Raw genomic sequence first — 18,726 nt, forward strand, 5'->3', positions numbered from 1 at the left:
AATGTACCTCCCTCAATCACAGGACTCTGCAGAGAGGGGTGCGGACAGCCCAGCGCATCTGTAGTTGTAAAACCTCCCATGATTCAGGACATTTACAAGGACAGGTGACTAAAAAGGGCCCGTAGGATCACTGAGGACCAAATCAACCCAACCACTATCTATTCCAGCAGCTACCATCTGGGAAGTGGTACTGCAGCATAAAAGCCAGGACCAACAGGCTCTGGGACAGCTTCTTCCACCAGGCCGTCAGATTGATGAACTCATGCTGATTTGAGTGTGCTCTCTATTACATTGACTGTTCTATTTATTATAAATTATTATAAATCACTATGATTGCACATGGCACATTTAGATGGAGATGAAACATAAAGATTTTTACTCTTCATGTATGTGAAGGATGTAAGAAATAAAGTCAATTCAATTCAATACAGTAGGAATTGATTTGAATTGAATGAGCTTTATTGTCATTATACATAGATACAATGAAACTCTGTTTGGCTTCCTCTCAGGCAATCAGACAAAGCGGTAGATAAAAACAAGACAGTAATAGAAAAACAGTATTAAATAGATAACTAGATTACTGTATCCAGCATGGTCCATATTCGAAATACAAGGTAAATTTAAAAATTCAAACTTAACAGTAAATTAATTATCAAAGTGTGCATTTGTTACCATATACTATCTTAAGATTCATTTCCTGGCAGGCATTTACAAGAAAAAGAAATACAATACAATAGAATTTTACAAGAAAGTGAAGTTCAAAGTAAAGGTATTATCAAAGTATATGTATGTCACCATATACAGCCCTGAGATTTATTTTCTTGTGGGCATACTCAATAAATCCATAGGATAATAACCATAGCAGAATCAATGAAAGACCACACCAACTTGGGTCAACCAATGCAAATGCAAAAATAAAGAAATAATAATAACTAAATAAGAAATAAATACTGAGAACATAAGATGAAGAATCCTTGACAGTAAGTCCATAGGCTGTGGGAGCATTTCAGTGATGGGGTGTGTGAAGTTATCCCCTTTGGTTCAAGAGTCTGATGGTTGAGGGGTAATAACTATTCTTGAACCTGGTGGTGTGAGTCCTGAAGCTCAGTAACAAAGACTGACAAACAATCAATCTGCAAAAGAAGACAAAATATGCAAATGAAAGTAATACTGAGAACATGTAATAAAGGATCTTTGAAAGTGAGACCGTAGGTTGTAGAATCAGTTCAGAGTTGTGATTAATTATCGATGCCGGTTCGGGAGCCTGATGGTTGTAAGGTTCCTGAAGCTGGTGGTGTGGGATCTAAGGTTTCAATACCCCCTGCCAAAGGGTATTAGTGAGAAGAAGGCATGGCCTGGATGGTGGGAGTCTTTGATGATGGATGCTGCACTCCATGTAACTGCGACTGATGGCATCACAACTTGATATAGAAGCACTGATGCCCTTGAATGGAAAATCCTACAAAAAGTAGTGGATTTGGCCCAGTCCATCATGGGTAAAGCTCTCCCCACAATTAAGCACACCAACATGAAATGCTGTCGCAGAAAAGCAGCATCCATGATCAGGGACCCCCACCACTACACGCTGTCTCTTATCACTGCTGCCATCAGGAGCCTCAGGGCTCACACCACCACGTTTAGAATTAGTTCTCAAGCTAGAATAGTGGGTGTTGTGAGGACGGACGCTGGAAATCCAGCTTTTTATCACTTACTGTACATCAACAGAGATTATAGATTAACATGTACATCAAAACATCAAGATGTGTCACTTGTGCCAACAACCTGTGCTCAGTTCAGGTCACCTCACTACAGGAAGGATGTGGAAACCAAAGAAATGGTGCAGAGGAGATTTACAAGGATGCTGCCTGGATTGGGGAGCATTCCTTACAAGAAAAGGTTGAGTGAACTTGACTTTTTCTCCTTGGAGCGAAAGAGGATGAGAGGTGTACAAAAGGTGACCTGAGAGGTGTGACCTGATAGAGGTGTACAAAAAGATGAGAGGCATTGATAGTGTGAATAGTCAGACACTTTTCCCAGGGCTGAAACGGCTAGCACAAAAGTTCATAGTTTTAAGGTGCTAGGGAGTAGGTACAGAGGAGATATCAGGGGTAAGTTTTTTATACAGAGAGTGGTGAGTGCATGGAATGGGCTGCCGGCAACGGTGGTGGAGGCAGATACGATAGGGTCTTTTAAGAGGCTCCTGCATAGATACATGGAAATGTAGAGGGCTATGGGTAACCCTAGGTAATTTCAAAGGTAAGGACACATTTGGCACAGCTTTGTGGGTCGAAGGGCCTGTATTGTGCTGTAGGTTTTCTATGCTTCTTTGTTTTTAAGTTTCTAACCTACACAGTCCAAGAATGTGCTGGGGCAGCCCACAGGTATCATTGTGCTTCGGGAGCCAAAGTGGCACACCCACAACTTAGTAACCCTAAGCAATGCAGACAAAATGCTGGAGGAACTCAGCAGGCCAGGTAGCATCAGTGGAAAAGAGTGAACAGTTGACATTTCGGGCTGAGACCCTTCATGAGGCCTGGAAAAAAAGATGAGAAGTCTGAATAAGAAGGTGAGGGGGCAAGAGGTGGTAGGTGAGCTGAGAGGGGGCAAGGGGGTGAAGTAAAGAGCTGGGAAGTTGATTGGTGAAAGAGATAAAGGGCTGGAGGAGAGGGAATCAGATAGGAGAGGGTAGAAGCATTTTGTGTGCGTTGCTTGGATTTCCAGCATCTACAGATTTTCCTGTGCCTCACGTTTGTTAGTAACCCTAGCATGTACATCTTCGGAATTTGAGAGGAAACTGAGGAGATCCACATGGGGAGAGCATACAAGCTCCTTACAGACAGCGGCAGGAATTGAACTCTGATCGCTGGTGCTGTAGGGCGTTACGCTAACCACTACGCTGACATGCTGCCACGCACTTCGCGGTGAGCCAATGATGCAAAGCTAGCGGAGACTGTGAACACAGAGGAGGGTGTCAAGTGACTTCAGGATGGTGCAGCCAAGGTGACTAAATGGATGAGAGTTAGGCCAGTCAAACATCACTTGGAAAAACGTGAGATCGCCCACTCTGGTGCACATCACAGTGATGTTATGCGTCAGTAAAGTGATAAGGACTAGGTAACGTTGTTGTCCATCGGGACCTGGGTGTGTGTACACAAAAGCTACAGAAGACTAGCATGCACAGAGATGCTGGAGAAAAATGGTCTGTTCTCCTTTTATTCCACAAGGGTTTTGGTTATACAGTGCTTTAGTGAGACCTCACCTGAAACAGTGCATGCAGTTATAGAAACTTCACTTAAGCCACAGAGGGAACAAAGTGCAGATTCATCAAATTGGTTCTAGTGTTATTGGATTTGGTCCATGAGGAGAAACTGTGTGAAGTGGGGCCGGGTGTTTGGGAAGTTTAGGATGAAAGCAGATGGCATTGAAATATACAAAATTGTTTCAAAGCTCTACCGATGGATGCAGAGAGAACGTTTCCCTGTTGGAGACATTTCCCAGAGTAAGGGGTGGAAGAAAAAAAATATTCCTTATCTCAAAGATGGGGGAGCTTGAGAATTCTCTACCCTGGACTGCCATGGAAGATCCGTCATGTCCATTCTGTACAGAGGTAGGCGTGTATCTGGACATTGAGGGATCAGAGGATAATGGAGGGACCTGGTGTGGAAGGTGGAGATCGCCTGTGATTCAAACGCATGAGGAGCAAGTTTGAAGGGACAGTGTGGATGACTACTGGTCCAAGTTCTAATGTTCTCACACAACATGTTCATTTCTCAGTTTGGTCACTCTACATGGGTTCATCACCTACTAAATTTGGCATGTGTGCCTCTGTCATGACACAGGTGTGGCTCAGGGTGCAGGGAGTGTGGGGGTAGGTGTGGAGATTTACTGTGTGTCCAGTGGTCAATACCCTGTATCTAGTGATCAATACCCTATGCCCAGTGATCAATGCCCTGTGCCCCATGGTTAATACCCAGTGTCTAGTGGTCAATACCCAGTGTCCAGTGGTTAATGTCCAGTGCCCAGTGGTCAACACCCAGTGTCCAGTGGTCAGTGCCCAGTGTCCAGTGGTCAATGCCCTGTGTCCAGTGGTCAACACCCAGTGTCCAGTGGTCAATGCCCTGTGTCCAGTAGTCAATGTCCAGTGCCCAGTGATGGGGTTGTTTAGAGTTTGGTGCTTCACTCTGTTGCTGAGAGCTTGACACTATTTTCTGTTACCACGCTTCTTCTACCTTGCCATTCTACATCCGGTGCTCCATTTCATCCAGCCCATTTCTGGCTCAAGCTCACAATAACCTGATGGGTTCCCCTTCACAGGACGCAGAGACCTGAGGCGTGACACTTTCAGGATGCCTCGTTCTTTTCTGGTGAGGAGTAAGCGGTTCAACAGCTACCAGGGCCAGCGGTTCGATGAAGATGATTACGTGATCAGCCTTGCAGACCCTTCAGGTAAGGAACAACCAGCAATGTCACCTTCGCCTGAGCGTGTGGTGTACATATGTCCATTCAGCCCTTCTTTCCTGCACCAACCACATCCGCCTCAAACACTATTGGAGTCAAGGAGTGATACAGCACAGAAACAGGCCCTTGAACCCAACTCATCCCTGCTGATGAAGGACTAACTCGGTCTTGAGTATACTCAGCAACCATAGAGCCTCCACACTCCGGTGGGAGGGGAATTCCCAACATCCAATGCCCTCTGGGTGATTCCCATCTTGGTGCTGGGCTGGATAATAGGGAGAGGTTAGGCAGGCCAGGATTTTGTTCCTTTGTACAAAGAAGACTGAAGGAGGGGGGGTGATCTTATAGAGGGGCAGAGGTAGGGTAAATGTACACAGTCTTTTTTCCAGAGTCTAGAATCAAGAACTACAGGGCATAGGTTCAAGGAGAGAGGGCCAAGATTCGATAGGAAAATGAGGAGCCTTTGGGTTTGTGTGTGGATGGAGCTGCCAGAGGAAGTGGTTGAAATGGGTATAATGTCAACATTTGGCAGGAAGAATTTAGAGGAGGATCAGTCAAACATGGACCCATAAGACTAGGTCAGGTTGACATCTTGGTCACAGATTAGTTGGGACCAAAGACCTGTTTCTGAGCTGAATGGATCTATGACTATGATTAGATCAATAAGATTGATAGGAGTGCTCTGACAGCTAGCATCATTCAGTGGGCTGAATGGTCTCCAAATGTAAATGCTAATGTGAGAGCTCCCTGTGCCATGATCTAGATGTACCCATGGACCCACCGCTGACTTACCTTCTTCTCTGCAGTGACTGGACAAGTGGAATCCGCAGCTCAGGAAATGCCATCTCTTGTAATTAAGTTAGAGGAGTCCTCGCGGAGCCTCAAACCCATCGAGAACTCCACCTCAGTCTGCAGCTCCAAGTCAAAGTGCTGGAGAGCTCCTCAGACACCCGCCGGCTCAGGAGACACAAAGGACGGCCACTCACCTTCTCCAGGAACAGAGGAGGAAGTACGCGAGAAAAGTCCCAAGTGTGAGGACCTCTGGGGACCTCGTTCCCCTCCAGGTATGGCATCGAAACCCAAAAAGACATTTGGGGAGAGAAGAATAGGTTGGTCAATAATTATAAACTCCCCCAAAATGTGGAGAAGGGCTCTGTGGCCCTTTGCCTGAAGGCTGGTCCCAATAATCCAATCTGGCATTCGGTGGTGTATTGAGAGGGAGTTACAATGCTGATGTTTAAAGTTCAAACTAGGTACACATCTAACCCATCTACTGGGAGCAAAAAACTGCAGATGCTGGAAGTACTCAGCAGGTCAGACAGCATATGTGTGAGAGAGACAAGAGTTAATGTTTCAATTCACTGACAAAGACCAGAATATTAACTGCTTCTCCTTCCGCAGATGCTGCCTGACCTGCTGAGAGTTTCCAGCATTCCCTATTTGTTTTCCTTTCAGTTCACACAACATGCCCTCTAATTTGTGCGCACTGAATAATTTCTTCAATAAAAACTGTACAAATTAGCCAGTTCTAAAATCTGCAGACAAATCATCACAAACTCCACGTTGTCAACGCCGTCCGCATCAGAAACCTGGAAAAAGAGATGTGGTTGTGTACGATTGTGAAATACACTTAACAACGAGGTAGAGGGTGACAACCTTTTGTGCACAGTTCAAATTCCTTTGTGCGCTAGTAGAAAAAGATGTGTGTGCATGCACACCTTAGAGGGAACATTGAGTCCAGTCATTTTGTGTTTCATTAGCCTCTAATCCATGTCCATTTCTTATTCTCGGTACACAATAGAACCTACATCAGCGGCGGAGCAGTTAGCACGATGCCATTACAGCTCAGGCTGTTCCAAAGTTCAGAGTTCAATTCTGGTGTTGTTGTTCTTCTGACTTTTAATGGCAGTTGGCAGTCCAACTTAAGGTGCATTACTGCCACCAACTGGACTGGAATGGTACTGTTCTGTGAGGAATCTGTATGTCTGAACTGAGAAATGCATGGGTTTTCCCCAGGTCCTCCCATTTCCTCCCAAAGTCCAAAGCTGTCCCAAGTAGGTTAATAGGTCATTGTAAAAAAAAAGTGAATTGTCCTGTGGTTAGGTCACGGTTAATAGGTCATTGTAAATTGTCCTGTGATTAGATTAGGGTTAATTGGTCATTGTAAATTGTCCTGTGATTAGGTTAGGGTTAATTGGGGTTGTGGTGTTGTTGGGGCTTTGAAACTGAAGGCAGTCTTGTGGGACTGAATGAGAATGGGGAGGGGAGGGAAGTGGGTCAGGTTTGGTCGGGGGTGTTAGGAGGAATGAGTAGTTATGTAGCAAGAGCGAAATTGATGACTTTGAGGAATGAATCATGGAAACATAGAGTCAGATTGTTCAGCAAAGAAATGGACCTTTTGCTCCATGTTGTCAATACCAACAATGATGCTTCTCAAAACTAATCACACCAGGCTCATTCCTTCCTGTACCTCTCCTATCCAAGTGCATTTATAAATCTTGTAATTGTATTTGCCTCTACCACATCTTCTGACATATAACCTCCACTCTCTGTGTGAAAACCATACTATCAGATGCTCTTTAAATTTCTCTCCTTACTCCTTAATCCATGCTCTTGAGTTCTAGGACCCCACTCTCCTCTGAATGGCCTCGGGCTATCTGTTATACCTATGCCCCTCATAACTTTATAAACTTCTGCATATTCACCCTCGGCCTCCTACATTCAGGAGGACAAGCGTAGCCTATTAAATCTCTGCTTATAACTACAGTCCTCCTTCTTGGTGGCAGACTATGAGCCCATGGTGGGCTCCCTTACTCCGCACCAATTAAAGTGTCAAAGCAAGATTGAAATCGACAAAAGCAGAAGTGGAGATTGAGCGGGTGTTCAGCGCCATCTGCTGACGTTTGCTTCTTCCTCTCGCTGCCGCTGGCCGAAGGAGCAGCTTCGATCTCCTTGGCCGTGCGTCTCAGGGCTGTGGGACTCTTTCTGGGGGACCCTGCAGTTTGATGTTTAATGTCCTCAGCGCAGAACGTGCTCTGCAGTTGTGGACTCCTTTGTGGAGGACTCTACGATTCACCCCCACACTCTTTTTCACTACTTGTGCAATTTGATTGAGGCGCTTTGATGTGGAACTGAGTCTGTGGCTGAGGCCTGCTGTTATTGACGCAGCGCAGTAGAACTGACTCAGTGGCGATCACTCCTGGACTGTTTCGAGGACTCTGCAGCTTGATATTTGATATTCTGCGTGTTAATTGGTCACTTTTTGCTGTTGCCACAATTCATTCTTTTTTTTGGGCGGGTTGGCTGTTTGATTTTTTTCTTTAAACAGTTTCCACAGTGTTTTGTTCTTTTGTGTCTGCCTGCAGCAGGACAGATCTCAGGGTTGTTTACAGTATGCATGCTTTGATAATAAATGAACTTCGAAAGTTTACATTTTGATTTGATGTGTTCCAGGCTCAGATAAAGTGTTTCTCCCTTCGGAAACTGGGACACCGGGATTACGTTGCAGGCCATACCCCTGGACTGGATATGCCACAGGCAGACTCAAGCACCTGGTTGTCGATTACCTGTCACCGCTGTTGGAATCCAGAGCCACTGTCGAGAAGCAGGTCAACACACAAGCCATCGAGGACAATGGCCACATCCTCTTCACCCAGAGGGGCCGATACAGAGCTCCGTACGACTGCACCAAATGTGACAAGGTAAACCGCCTCACGTGGAGTGAGACACGCCAGGTACACACACCTGTGCATATCTGGATGCACACACCTGTATAGACCTGTGCACACAGATACACACACCTGGATACACCTGTACACATAGGTACCCACATCTGCATGCACCTGTGCACACAGGTACACACACACATACATATCCATATACACACACCTGTACACAACCAGATACACATTCCTAGGTACATACAATTATGCACATACAGATAGACACACAGGTACACACACCTAAACAGACACCCAGATAGTCACCAAGGTTCACACTCCCAAATAATCCGGGAAGCAAACCAGATACACAGCCAGACACACCTAGGTGCATACATCCAGGTACACACACTCAGGCACACCCAAGTACACACACCAGCTACAACCAGATGAACCCAGATAGTTACCCCCAAGTACACATAGGTGCACCCAGACACATCCAGGTAAACACTCAGACTCAGCCAAACACACACACCAGCTACACCCAGCTGCACTCAGGTACTCATGGGTACACCCAGACTCACCTCGGTACACAGCCAAGCACACACCTCCAGGGACAGGCACACTCACACCCAGGCACACATACTCCAGTGTACAAAACAGGGTACATCCAGATGCACCCAAGTACACACACTTGGTTACAACTGGTGTATGCAGGCACACAAACCCAGACACATCCATGTACAAAAATGCCCAGGCACACCCAGGGAAAATCAGAGAATCAGAAAGAAAGAGAGAGAGAGAGAGAGAGAGAGAGAGAGAGAGAGAGAGAGAGAGAGAGAGAGAGAGAGAGAGAGAGAGAGAGAGAGAGAGGAGAGAGAGAGAGAGAGAGAGGAGAGAGAGAGAGAGAGAGAGAGAGAGGAGAGAGAGAGAGAGAGAGAAAGGGGAGAGGAGAGGATAGGAGAGGGAGAGAGGAGAGAGGGGGAGAGAGGAGAGAGGGAGAGAGAGAGAGGAGAGGGAGAGAGGAGAGAAAGAGAGAAAGGGGAGAGGAGTGGGAGAGAGAGAGGAGAGGGAGAGAGGAGAGAGTAAGAGAGAGAGGGAGAGAGAGATAGGAGAGAGAGAGGAGAGAGAAAGGAGAGAGAGAGAGAGGGAGAGATGAGAGAGTAAGAGAGAGAGGGAGAGAGAGATAGGAGAGAGAGAGGAGAGAAAAAGGAGAGAGGAGAGGAGAGGAGAGGGAAAGAGAAGAGAGAGAGAGAAAGGGGAGAGGAGAGAGAGAAAGGAGAGAGAGAGAGAGGAGAGAAAGTGGCAGGCAGAGGGACATGTGCACCTGTCTTTAGGAGAGCCTGAGGCAAACTCTCACTCACTGAAAACTCTGAATCAAAGAGTAATGTGAGAGAGAGAGAGCGAGGGAGAGAGAGAGAGAGAGAGAGAGAGAGAGAGAGAGAGAGAGAGAGGAGAGAGAGGGAGAGAGGAGTGAGGGGGAGAGAGGAGAGAGGAAGAGAGAGATAGGAGAGAGAGAGGAGAGAGGTAAGAGAGGGAGGAGAGAGAAAGGGAGAGAGAGGGAGAGAGGGAGGGAGAGAGAGAGAGGAGCGAGAGAGAGGGAGAGTGAGAGAGAGAGAGAGAGAGAGCGAGACCTAAACCATGGTTACACCAAGTGAGAGAACACCAGAAAGATTTCCCCCATATCCAAACAGATTGTACAAACGTTAATTACAAACGTTTGTAATTACAAAGCATAAGTGAGACAATAGACCTTGAAATCTCGGAGGACTCACTTCCACTCTCATGCTCCAGGTTTCTGGGGTGACTGATGAGGCCGATGTGGGATCATATACTCATCCGGAGGTGGGGCGGGAGGTGTGTGATAGAGGGTGGGTAGGTTTTGGTGGTTTGACAAGCGATACCTTCCCTCTTCTATTTACACCGAACCTCTATACACTTCCCATAGTCCTGGTTATCCCTTCCAAGGACAGTGGTCAGGGTGGAGTTTTCACCTGGGAAATCTGCTGTCAGGCCAACTCATCAGAGTGAGCTGAATGTAATGAGGCCACCACTAACAGAAAAGTTGGTCTGGGAGAGAACACTGACATTGGCTCACTTCTCTTGCAGTGGACTTGGAGGTTTGGCGGGAGGTAGTGCAGGTGAAACCTCCCAGATCTCTGGGGAGAGGAAAACAGACAGGAAAGAGCAATCGCTCAAGGAAGGGTCTGCTTTATCACGCACGCACCTACCATGCCCTACACAAAGATACGGCGTTCCCAGTAGGACAGGGACTTTGCTGGTTATGTGTTTAGTGAAGAGAGTTTGGCCATAAATAGGAGCACTGCTGCTGAATGATGTGAGTGGTCAGTGTCTATTGGGTGAATAGTTGAAGAGAAGATCTTTGATCAGTTAAATGTTGACTAGATATGTGTGATGAGACAGGTACTACTGCAGTGGTTAGATTAAGGGAATGTTAACTGTGATGTAGGACCTCTCCCCAGTCTGGCCCACTCTGATATTTGTCCTACTGTGGATGGCACTGCCCTCCTTGTATTCCATTGCAAGCTGAAGTCACAGAGCTTGGGTCTGGTCCTCTTCACACCAAACCCATGGACCTTGTCACAGACAGGCACCGTTGTAAGGTGCTGGACCGAACTTTGATCAGTGGGCACAGCACCACTGCTGCACATCAAGCCAGCACAGCCATCCTGCAGCTTCGCCCTCCCATCCATGTCCGGTCCTGACGGGGTGACGCCGCTTCGGAGGCAGGTTTGGGCTTATCAGACACGGCCACCTTCTGTTGGGTCTCTGTAAGAAGGTTCCGCTTCAGCTCTCTCTGACGTCTCCTCCCCTCAACAGTGCAATTGCCGGTCCGAACTGATTGTCGCCATAACTGTAATCCCATGGTTTCTGTGGCCAGGCTCCACTTTGTGACCGAGTCCAGTGCCGCACCAACTGAGCAAAGTCTGAGATTCAGCCGCAGCACGTCACCAGCTGAAAACTTTAACTAACAGATCCAACGTCCTGCCACTGGTCTCCTGTGGTCCAGCACAACTCAGACATTTACTGAGCTCAAGGCACTGAGGACAGAACAGGGCTTCCTGATCTCCAGCACTGTTTGTTTGTCAAGTTTGCACATCCTCCCTGTGAATGTGTGTGTTGCCTCTAGGTGTTGTAGTTGGTAGTTTAATAAACCACTGTAAGTTTCCCTGGGATTGTAGAATCAGTGAGGAGGAAGTAGGATCAATGGTTCCATTTAATATCAGAGAATGTATACAATTTACAACCTGAAATTCTTACTCTTCGCAGACATCCACGAAACAGAAAAGAAGTCCCAAAAAATAAAAGACAGGATAAACACCAGAACACAATAGCCCCCCTTCCCCCCACACACATAAGCAGCAGAAAAGCATCAGCCTCCTCTTCACCCACCATGCAAAGCCCCAAAGAGCCTTTGATCTAGAGTCCAGCATATGCCACTGTTCAACGACAGCTCGACATTCCTCGGGCTCTTTCTCCTTGATGGGAATGCGAGACAAATACATTGGATTTGGGTAGCATTGGTATAAATTGGGTGCTTACTGGCCAGGGTGAGTTGAGTTATATTTGCGTCTGAAACTCTAAAATCCTAACTAGTGATCGGTCCCCAGATAACGCAAGTGCAGTCTGACCATCCAGTAGTCTTCACCATGAATACTTCTTACATAGGGCTTCTCAACTCCACATGGGTTGGAGGTTCATGTCCGAAGATCACACAGTGGCAGCCAGCTCTTCACCTGTGAGATATGTGACAAAGCCTTTGGCCACTCTGCCAGTCTGGAACAGCATCAAGCCACACACACCCAGACCAAGGTAAGGGCCCAGTGTCTGCACACTCCTGGCTGGGGACTACACTCTGCAGAGACGAGGCCCACTGATTGAAGGTAGTGCAATACAGGGTGTGAAGCTAAGAAGTTGGACTCCAGTGCTGCTTTCAGACTGTAACATCCATTGTGACTTAACTCAGCAGTAACCATGTCCAGATAGAATATTGATGAAGGGTCCAGCCACCGGGGTCCATCCAAGGAACAACAAGATAAGAAAGGGACCTGTTGGGAGAGATTCAAGAACAAAAAGTGAATTACAAAGCCAAGCCCAGGAGGTTTCTTCCATGATTGTCTCTCCAATTTAGAGTGTTAAGATATGGAAGCAGAATTAGGTAATGGCCCATTGATTCTGCTCTGCCATTCAATCATGGCTGATTATTCTTTAACCTCATTCTCAAGCTTTCTGCTGTCATCTTAACCCCTTACCAATCAAGAACTTATCAATCACCGCTTTAATCCAATGACTTTGTCTCTGTGGCAACAAGTTCCAAATTTGCCACCCTCTGGTTGAAGAAATTGCTCCTCATCTCAATTCTAGAGTGAAATTCCTTTATTCTAAGGCTGCCCCCTTGGATCCTGCCCTCGCCTACTAATGGAAATATCCTCCCCACATGCACTCTACCCAGGCCTTTCAGTGTGCAGTAGGTTTCAGTGTCCAGTAGAGGTTTTCTAGAGACTCTTCGATAGGCATTTGGATGAAAGAAAAATGCAGGACTATGTGGGAGGGAAGGGTCACATTGATCTTAGAGAAGGTTAAGAGGTTGGCCCACTATGGGCTGAAGGGCCTTTGCACTGCTGTACTGTTCTATGTCCTTGCCCTCCAGGTTGAGTGCCCTGGTAGGATCCTCAAAAATCACTGGTGACGATCCTCCTTTTCAACAAGACTTTGTGAACCTGCCAGAATCCTTTTCTCCGTCCACCTTGTCATCTCTTATTGAAACAGAACATAGAGCATAGAATGCCAGTGGCATTCCATAATAAAGACTGATTAAAATCCTGATATTTGGCATCGGGCTTACTCGTTAGTCTGGAATAAGAGGTGGTCTTTCAGAGTACGGGCTGTGAGCATCATTACAGTCCAGAACACAAGTCGTCAGAAACGTGTGGAAGTTTGTAGTCAAAGTGTATTAATGGCTTCCTTTAACCTCATTGGATTCAATGGAAATGTTATTGTACAATAGTGTAACATGTAAAAAGTAGTGAAATAAAAGTGGTATGGTTATGGTATTAGTCAGAGTAATATTCTGTACTCTGGAAAATCTATCGGTCCAGCACTGCCAAAGTCCTAAAGATGCTGGAGTATCAGAGGATATCTGTAGTTTGGATTGACTCAGGTCTGTGGGGAAATGTGAGTGCCTTGGGATAATGGGGTAGTGATTGTTTAGGATTCGCCAATGGGATCATTTACAGGTTGCGAAGGAGCTATGCAGAGAAGGGGCAGTGACGATAATCTGAGAATACTGAAGAGGCAAGAGGAGAGATTGGAATAGTAGCATTGGTTTAACATTGTCGAGAACCATACAGAGAATGGAGCTGTGCATCTGTCTTGGATTGGTCCTGGGTTTGGGGAGAGAAGGGTCCAGTCGGTGTTTCTTTTCTGGTTGATACTTAATTATGGAGACAGCAGGACATTAACACAGTGGACTCACAATGTGATGTTCTCTGATAGTGTGGTAGTTTCTAGTGATCCTCCTTTATCCCCATGGGATACTTGGGTGAGGACTGGTCTCCAGAGACCTGGAATGTGACTGTGCTGAAATCAGTCCCTCCAGGGGAGGAGATGTCTGTAATTTCATGGTGTTCCTTCTGTATCTACAGGAAAAGAGTTTCAACTGCAAGATCTGTGGGAAGAATTTTAAACGCTCCTCCACACTGTCCACGCATCTCCTGATCCACTCGGATACCCGGCCATATCCATGCCAGTACTGTGGGAAGTGCTTCCATCAGAAATCCGACATGAAGAAACACACCTTCATCCACACAGGTACCAAATCTGCACCAGTACACTTCCCTTGCCTACTGGGATCTGCTCCAGCACACACCCCATACCACTGGGATCAACTACAGTGCATTCAGTTAGCATACTGGCTAGTCAGGAATTCTCCTTGATCCTATTTGCCAAAGAAAGTTTTTGGCCTTTCTAGTCACCTGAGCACATTACGTCCCCCAGTGTCCCGGTATGATTTTAGTTTTCTAAAACTTATATATGCTTCCTTTTTACTTCTTAACTAAATTTAGCACCTCTCAGGTCGCCCAAGGTTCCTTTATCATCCTTGTCCTTCCTCCTCACAGGAACATGCCGTTCCTGAATTTGAACAAATCACAAATATTAGGCACGTGCTTCTCTGACATCAGCTGCTCCCAATCAACTCCCCTTAGCTCCTGTCTCATCCTGCTGTAATATACCTTTGCCCAATTTAGTATATTCCTGCAAGATCTGATGTTATCCTTATTGGCAACGATCATAAAACATCCATCCCATCAAGGTTGGAGTTCCTCTTGTCCTCACCTACCATTCCACGAGCCTCTGCATTCAACACATCATTCTCTGCAACTTCTACCATCTTCAGCGGGACCCCACACCAAACACATCTTTACCTCCCCCTGCCCCCTTCCACTCTCTGCTTTCCGTAGGGATTGCTCCCTCCTAGATTACCTCGCCCATTCATCCCTCCCCACTAATCTCCTGCCAGGCACGAATCTCTGTGTCAGAAATGCTACACTTCCCCATTCGCCTCCTCCCTCAGCTCCATTCAAGGTCCCAAATTGTCCTTCCAGGTGAGGCAGCACTTCATCTGAGAACCTGTTAGGGTCATCTACTGTGTCCCGTACTCCCAACACAGCCTCCTCTACACTGGTGAGGCCCAGCATAAACAGCGGGGCCACTTTTCGAGCACCTCCACTCCCTCCACAAAAAGGGGCCAACCATTTAAAATCCTATCCCCATTTCCCATTCCAACATGTTGGTCCATGCTCTCCTCCTGCCCCAATGATGCCACTCTAAGTTTGGAGGAGCACCTCATACCCTGTCAGGGTAGCTTCCAACCTGATGGCATGAACATTGATTTCTCCTTCTGGTAATTTTTTTCTCTCCCATTTCTTCATTTTCCCACTCTAGCCTCTTGCCTCTTCTCTTCGTCTGCCTATCAACTCCCAGTGCTCTTTTCCTTTCATGGTTCATTCTCCTCTCTTATCAGATGCCTTCTTCTCCAGACTTTTGCCTTTTTCATCGAACATCTCCAGCTTCTTCCTTCATCACCTGGCCTCACCTATCACCTTCCAGCTTGTCCTCCTTACCCTACCCCCACCTTCTGGCATCCTCTCCCCTTCCTTTCCAGTCCCATTGAAGTGTCTCTACCCGAAATAACCATATAACCATATAACAATCACAGCACGGAAACAGGCCATCTTGGCCCTCCTAGTCCGTGCCGAACCCTTAATCTCACCTAGTCCCACCTACCCGCACTCAGCCCATAACCCTCCACTCCTTTCCTGTCCATATACCTATCCAATTTTACCTTAAATGACACAACTGAACTGGCCTCTACTACTTCTACAGGAAGCTCATTCCACACAGCTATCACTCTTTGAGTAAAGAAATACCCCCTCGTGTTTCCCTTAAACTTCTGCCCCCTAACTCTCAAATCATGTCCTCTAGTTTGAATCTCCCCTACTCTCAATGGAAACAGCCTGTTCACGTCAACTCTATCTATCCCTCTCAAAATTTTAAATACCTCGATCAAATCCCCCCTCAACCTTCTACGCTCCAATGAATAGAGACCTAACTTGTTCAACCTTTCTCTGTAACTTAATTGCTGAAACCCAGGTAACATCCTAGTAAATCGTCTCTGCACTCTCTCTAATTTATTGATATCTTTCCTATAATTCGGTGACCAGAACGGCACACAATATTCCAAATTTGGCCTTACCAATGCCTTGTACAACTTTAGCATTACATCCCAACTTCTGTACTCAATGCTTTGATTTATAAAGGCCAGCATTCCAAAAGCCCTCTTCACCACCCTATCTACATGAGACTCCACTTTCAGGGAACTATGCACAGTTATTCCTAGATCTCTCTGTTCCTCTGCATTCCTCAATGCCCTACCATTTACTCTGTATGTTCTATTTGGATTATTCCTGCCAAAATGTAGAACCTCACACTTCTCAGCATTAAACTCCATCTGCCAACGTTCAGCCCATTCTTCTAACCGGCATAAATCTCCCTGCAAGCTTTGAAAATCCACCTCATTATCCACAACACCTCCTACCTTAGTATCATCGGCATACTTACTAATCCAATTTACCACCCCATCATCCAGATCATTTATGTATATTACAAACAAATGTCGACTGTTGATTCATTTCCATAGACGCCGCCTGACCTGCTGAACTCCTTTGGTATTTTGTGTGTGTTACTCTTGAATTCCAGCATCTGCAGAATCTCTTGTGTTTATAAAGCATAATGAGTTCTGGTTACTATTCCCAAAATATTACACCACTACCAAGTCTATCACCTGGCCTGTCTCCAAAACTGAGGTCCAGTATATTTGGACTCTACATTCTGTTTCAATAACTCTTCCTGGATGCAGTCTTGAGGAAATTCCAGTTCATATTGGGGAAGCTGGAGTCCCCAACTGTGACAAGTGAGATGAATAGACTTTTTGGCCTCCAAATGAGTTGAGTATTGATGTGAAATTCTCCAGTGAGCTAATTGGATGCTGGCACAGGTTAAAGAGCTTTCAGGATCACCTACAGTTCTCTGCAGCTATATGAGAAAGGCTGTTCTACATGTACAGTAGTCAGTTTGTCCCTTAGCTCCCTTTTCATCATACGGGATCAGAGATCATATCAACAACCTTCCAGACATCTTAGATTAGAAAATAATGGTCAGGTCCTCTTCTATTTCCTCCCTGACTAATAATCTGGATACATTTTATCAGGATTGAAAGGTTTACCTAATCATCTATAACTACGTTCAAACCTGACACTTCTCCTCTCAAGTTTACACATGGATGTCACAAGTTCCACCAACTGCATTCTAAGAATTCCACTCCCTTTTTTCTATTTCTGGTCCACTCACTGGTAGATATACCACCCTGTTCTTGCAGTTCTCCAATGCTTGCCGCAAGACATGCTTTTCTATCAACATTTTTGGGGCTGGTAACAAACTCTACGTGACATGAGCTCCTGCTTTCCAACCTACAGTTCAACCCCCTTCATTTATCATTTTGTATCTTTGTTACTTCTATGTTTCAATTCCCCCATTCCACCTTTTCTTACAATATAAACAGAGGCTATTTAACCTAATGGGTCCATGGTTGCTCATAAAGCAATCTCACCACCCCCATTAACTTTCCCTGTAACCTATTCAATTCAGATTTCCGTTGAATCTATTGCCTACCTGAACAATGGGAGTAATATAGAGGAGCCCATTAACCTACCAACCTGGTAGGAAAGTGGACCACCCTAGGAAAATCAAAACAGCAACAGTGAGAATATGTGAACTATACACAGATATTACCAGAGGACAGGATTGAACTTGTGTCTCTAGAACTGTGGTAATAACTGCATCACTCTGCCGTCCATCTATGTCTCCAGAGGAGTTGAACTGGAGGTGGCACTGTAATTGGAAGCTTTGTTGTGAGAGGATTAGTATTATTATTGATGTTCTGTTCCAGGTGAGAAGCCTCACAAATGCCAGGTGTGTGGAAAGGCCTTCAGTCAGAGCTCCAACCTCATCACCCACAGCCGGAAGCATACAGGCTTCAAGCCTTTCATGTGCTCCAACTGCGGGAAAGGATTTCAGCGGAAAGTCGACTTGCGGAGGCATCAAGAGACACATATTGATTTTAACTCAGCTGGTTTATAGTTCAAATGGAGCAGAGTATTCCCTGCAGTTGAACCCATGTTCTCTGTCTCAGATAACTAGTAATAATCCAGCTCTCTAACTCAACCAATGAGTGAATCCTGCTCTGAGATTAAACCAGTGAATGGTGAACTGATCCTGAAGACAGCCAAAGGACAACGTCCTTGCTCTCCAGTCCAATCGATCACAAATACCGTCGTATCACTAACCTCTTCTCTAACTGAATCAAAGTGGCATTATTGCCACCCAACCAGAATTGATGAGCTTTTCCAGATCTTCTTGGAATTGGTACAGGGATGGTTTGCCAATGGTTCAGAGATTGACTAGCCATTGTACAGGGAATGTGGTTCCTTCTTTCATTCTGGTCCAGATGGAAAACCAAAAAAACAAAGCCAACCTCTCTGAAAAGTCTTTTTAACATATTTTCCAAAAATGTTAAGATGTAAATAGTGCCTTAACCTGAAATACCAATGAACACTGATCAGTGCTTTCTCTGAACCTTATTGGACCATGATGAAGTTCTACGTGTGTTAACTGGGAAACATTATTTTGTCTGTAGCTCAGTCCTGAACTCAATGCAACAGTGTTTTGTAAGCACTGTCCAGACGGGTGAGAGAATCTTTGTTTTTCAGGTTTCTGTAGTTGTAAATGCGTGTATGATATATTTTCATTAATAATAAAGATATCCCCATTTACAATGAGTGCATTACAATGTAGGATGGGAGTTGGCTTCACTGTTGGTACCAAGTTTGCTCTTGATTATGTAATGTCCTTGGATTCGATGGTACGGCTACAGACAGACACAAGAAACAGAAGTGGAGATACCCACATGGTTTGCAATGCCAGTGCAACAACTTAAGGAAAGTTACACCATGTGACACTCAAAATTCTC

At 45.7% G+C, this 18,726-nt stretch overlaps 1 protein-coding gene across 2 annotated transcripts in view; it reads left to right on the forward strand.

The window, feature by feature from the left end:
• Positions 1-18,516, forward strand: part of LOC132406452 (zinc finger protein Gfi-1b-like) — a 51,170-nt gene extending 32,654 nt beyond the window's left edge. Inside the window, exons 2-7 of one of the 2 annotated variants that reach the window (XM_059992153.1) lie at positions 4,315-4,446; positions 5,265-5,522; positions 7,912-8,159; positions 11,808-11,951; positions 13,784-13,949; positions 17,647-18,516. In XM_059992153.1, coding sequence (XP_059848136.1) covers positions 4,347-4,446; positions 5,265-5,522; positions 7,912-8,159; positions 11,808-11,951; positions 13,784-13,949; positions 17,647-17,837 — 1,107 coding nt within the window. In that variant the 5' untranslated portion in view covers positions 4,315-4,346 and the 3' untranslated portion in view covers positions 17,838-18,516. The remainder of the gene's footprint in view (positions 1-4,314; positions 4,447-5,264; positions 5,523-7,911; positions 8,160-11,807; positions 11,952-13,783; positions 13,950-17,646) is intronic. The other variant, XM_059992154.1, reaches the window with a different exon arrangement.
• Positions 18,517-18,726: the final 210 nt, after the last annotated feature.

This window comes from Hypanus sabinus, chromosome 16 (genome assembly GCF_030144855.1).
Source record: "Hypanus sabinus isolate sHypSab1 chromosome 16, sHypSab1.hap1, whole genome shotgun sequence".
Lineage (NCBI taxonomy): Eukaryota > Metazoa > Chordata > Chondrichthyes > Myliobatiformes > Dasyatidae > Hypanus > Hypanus sabinus.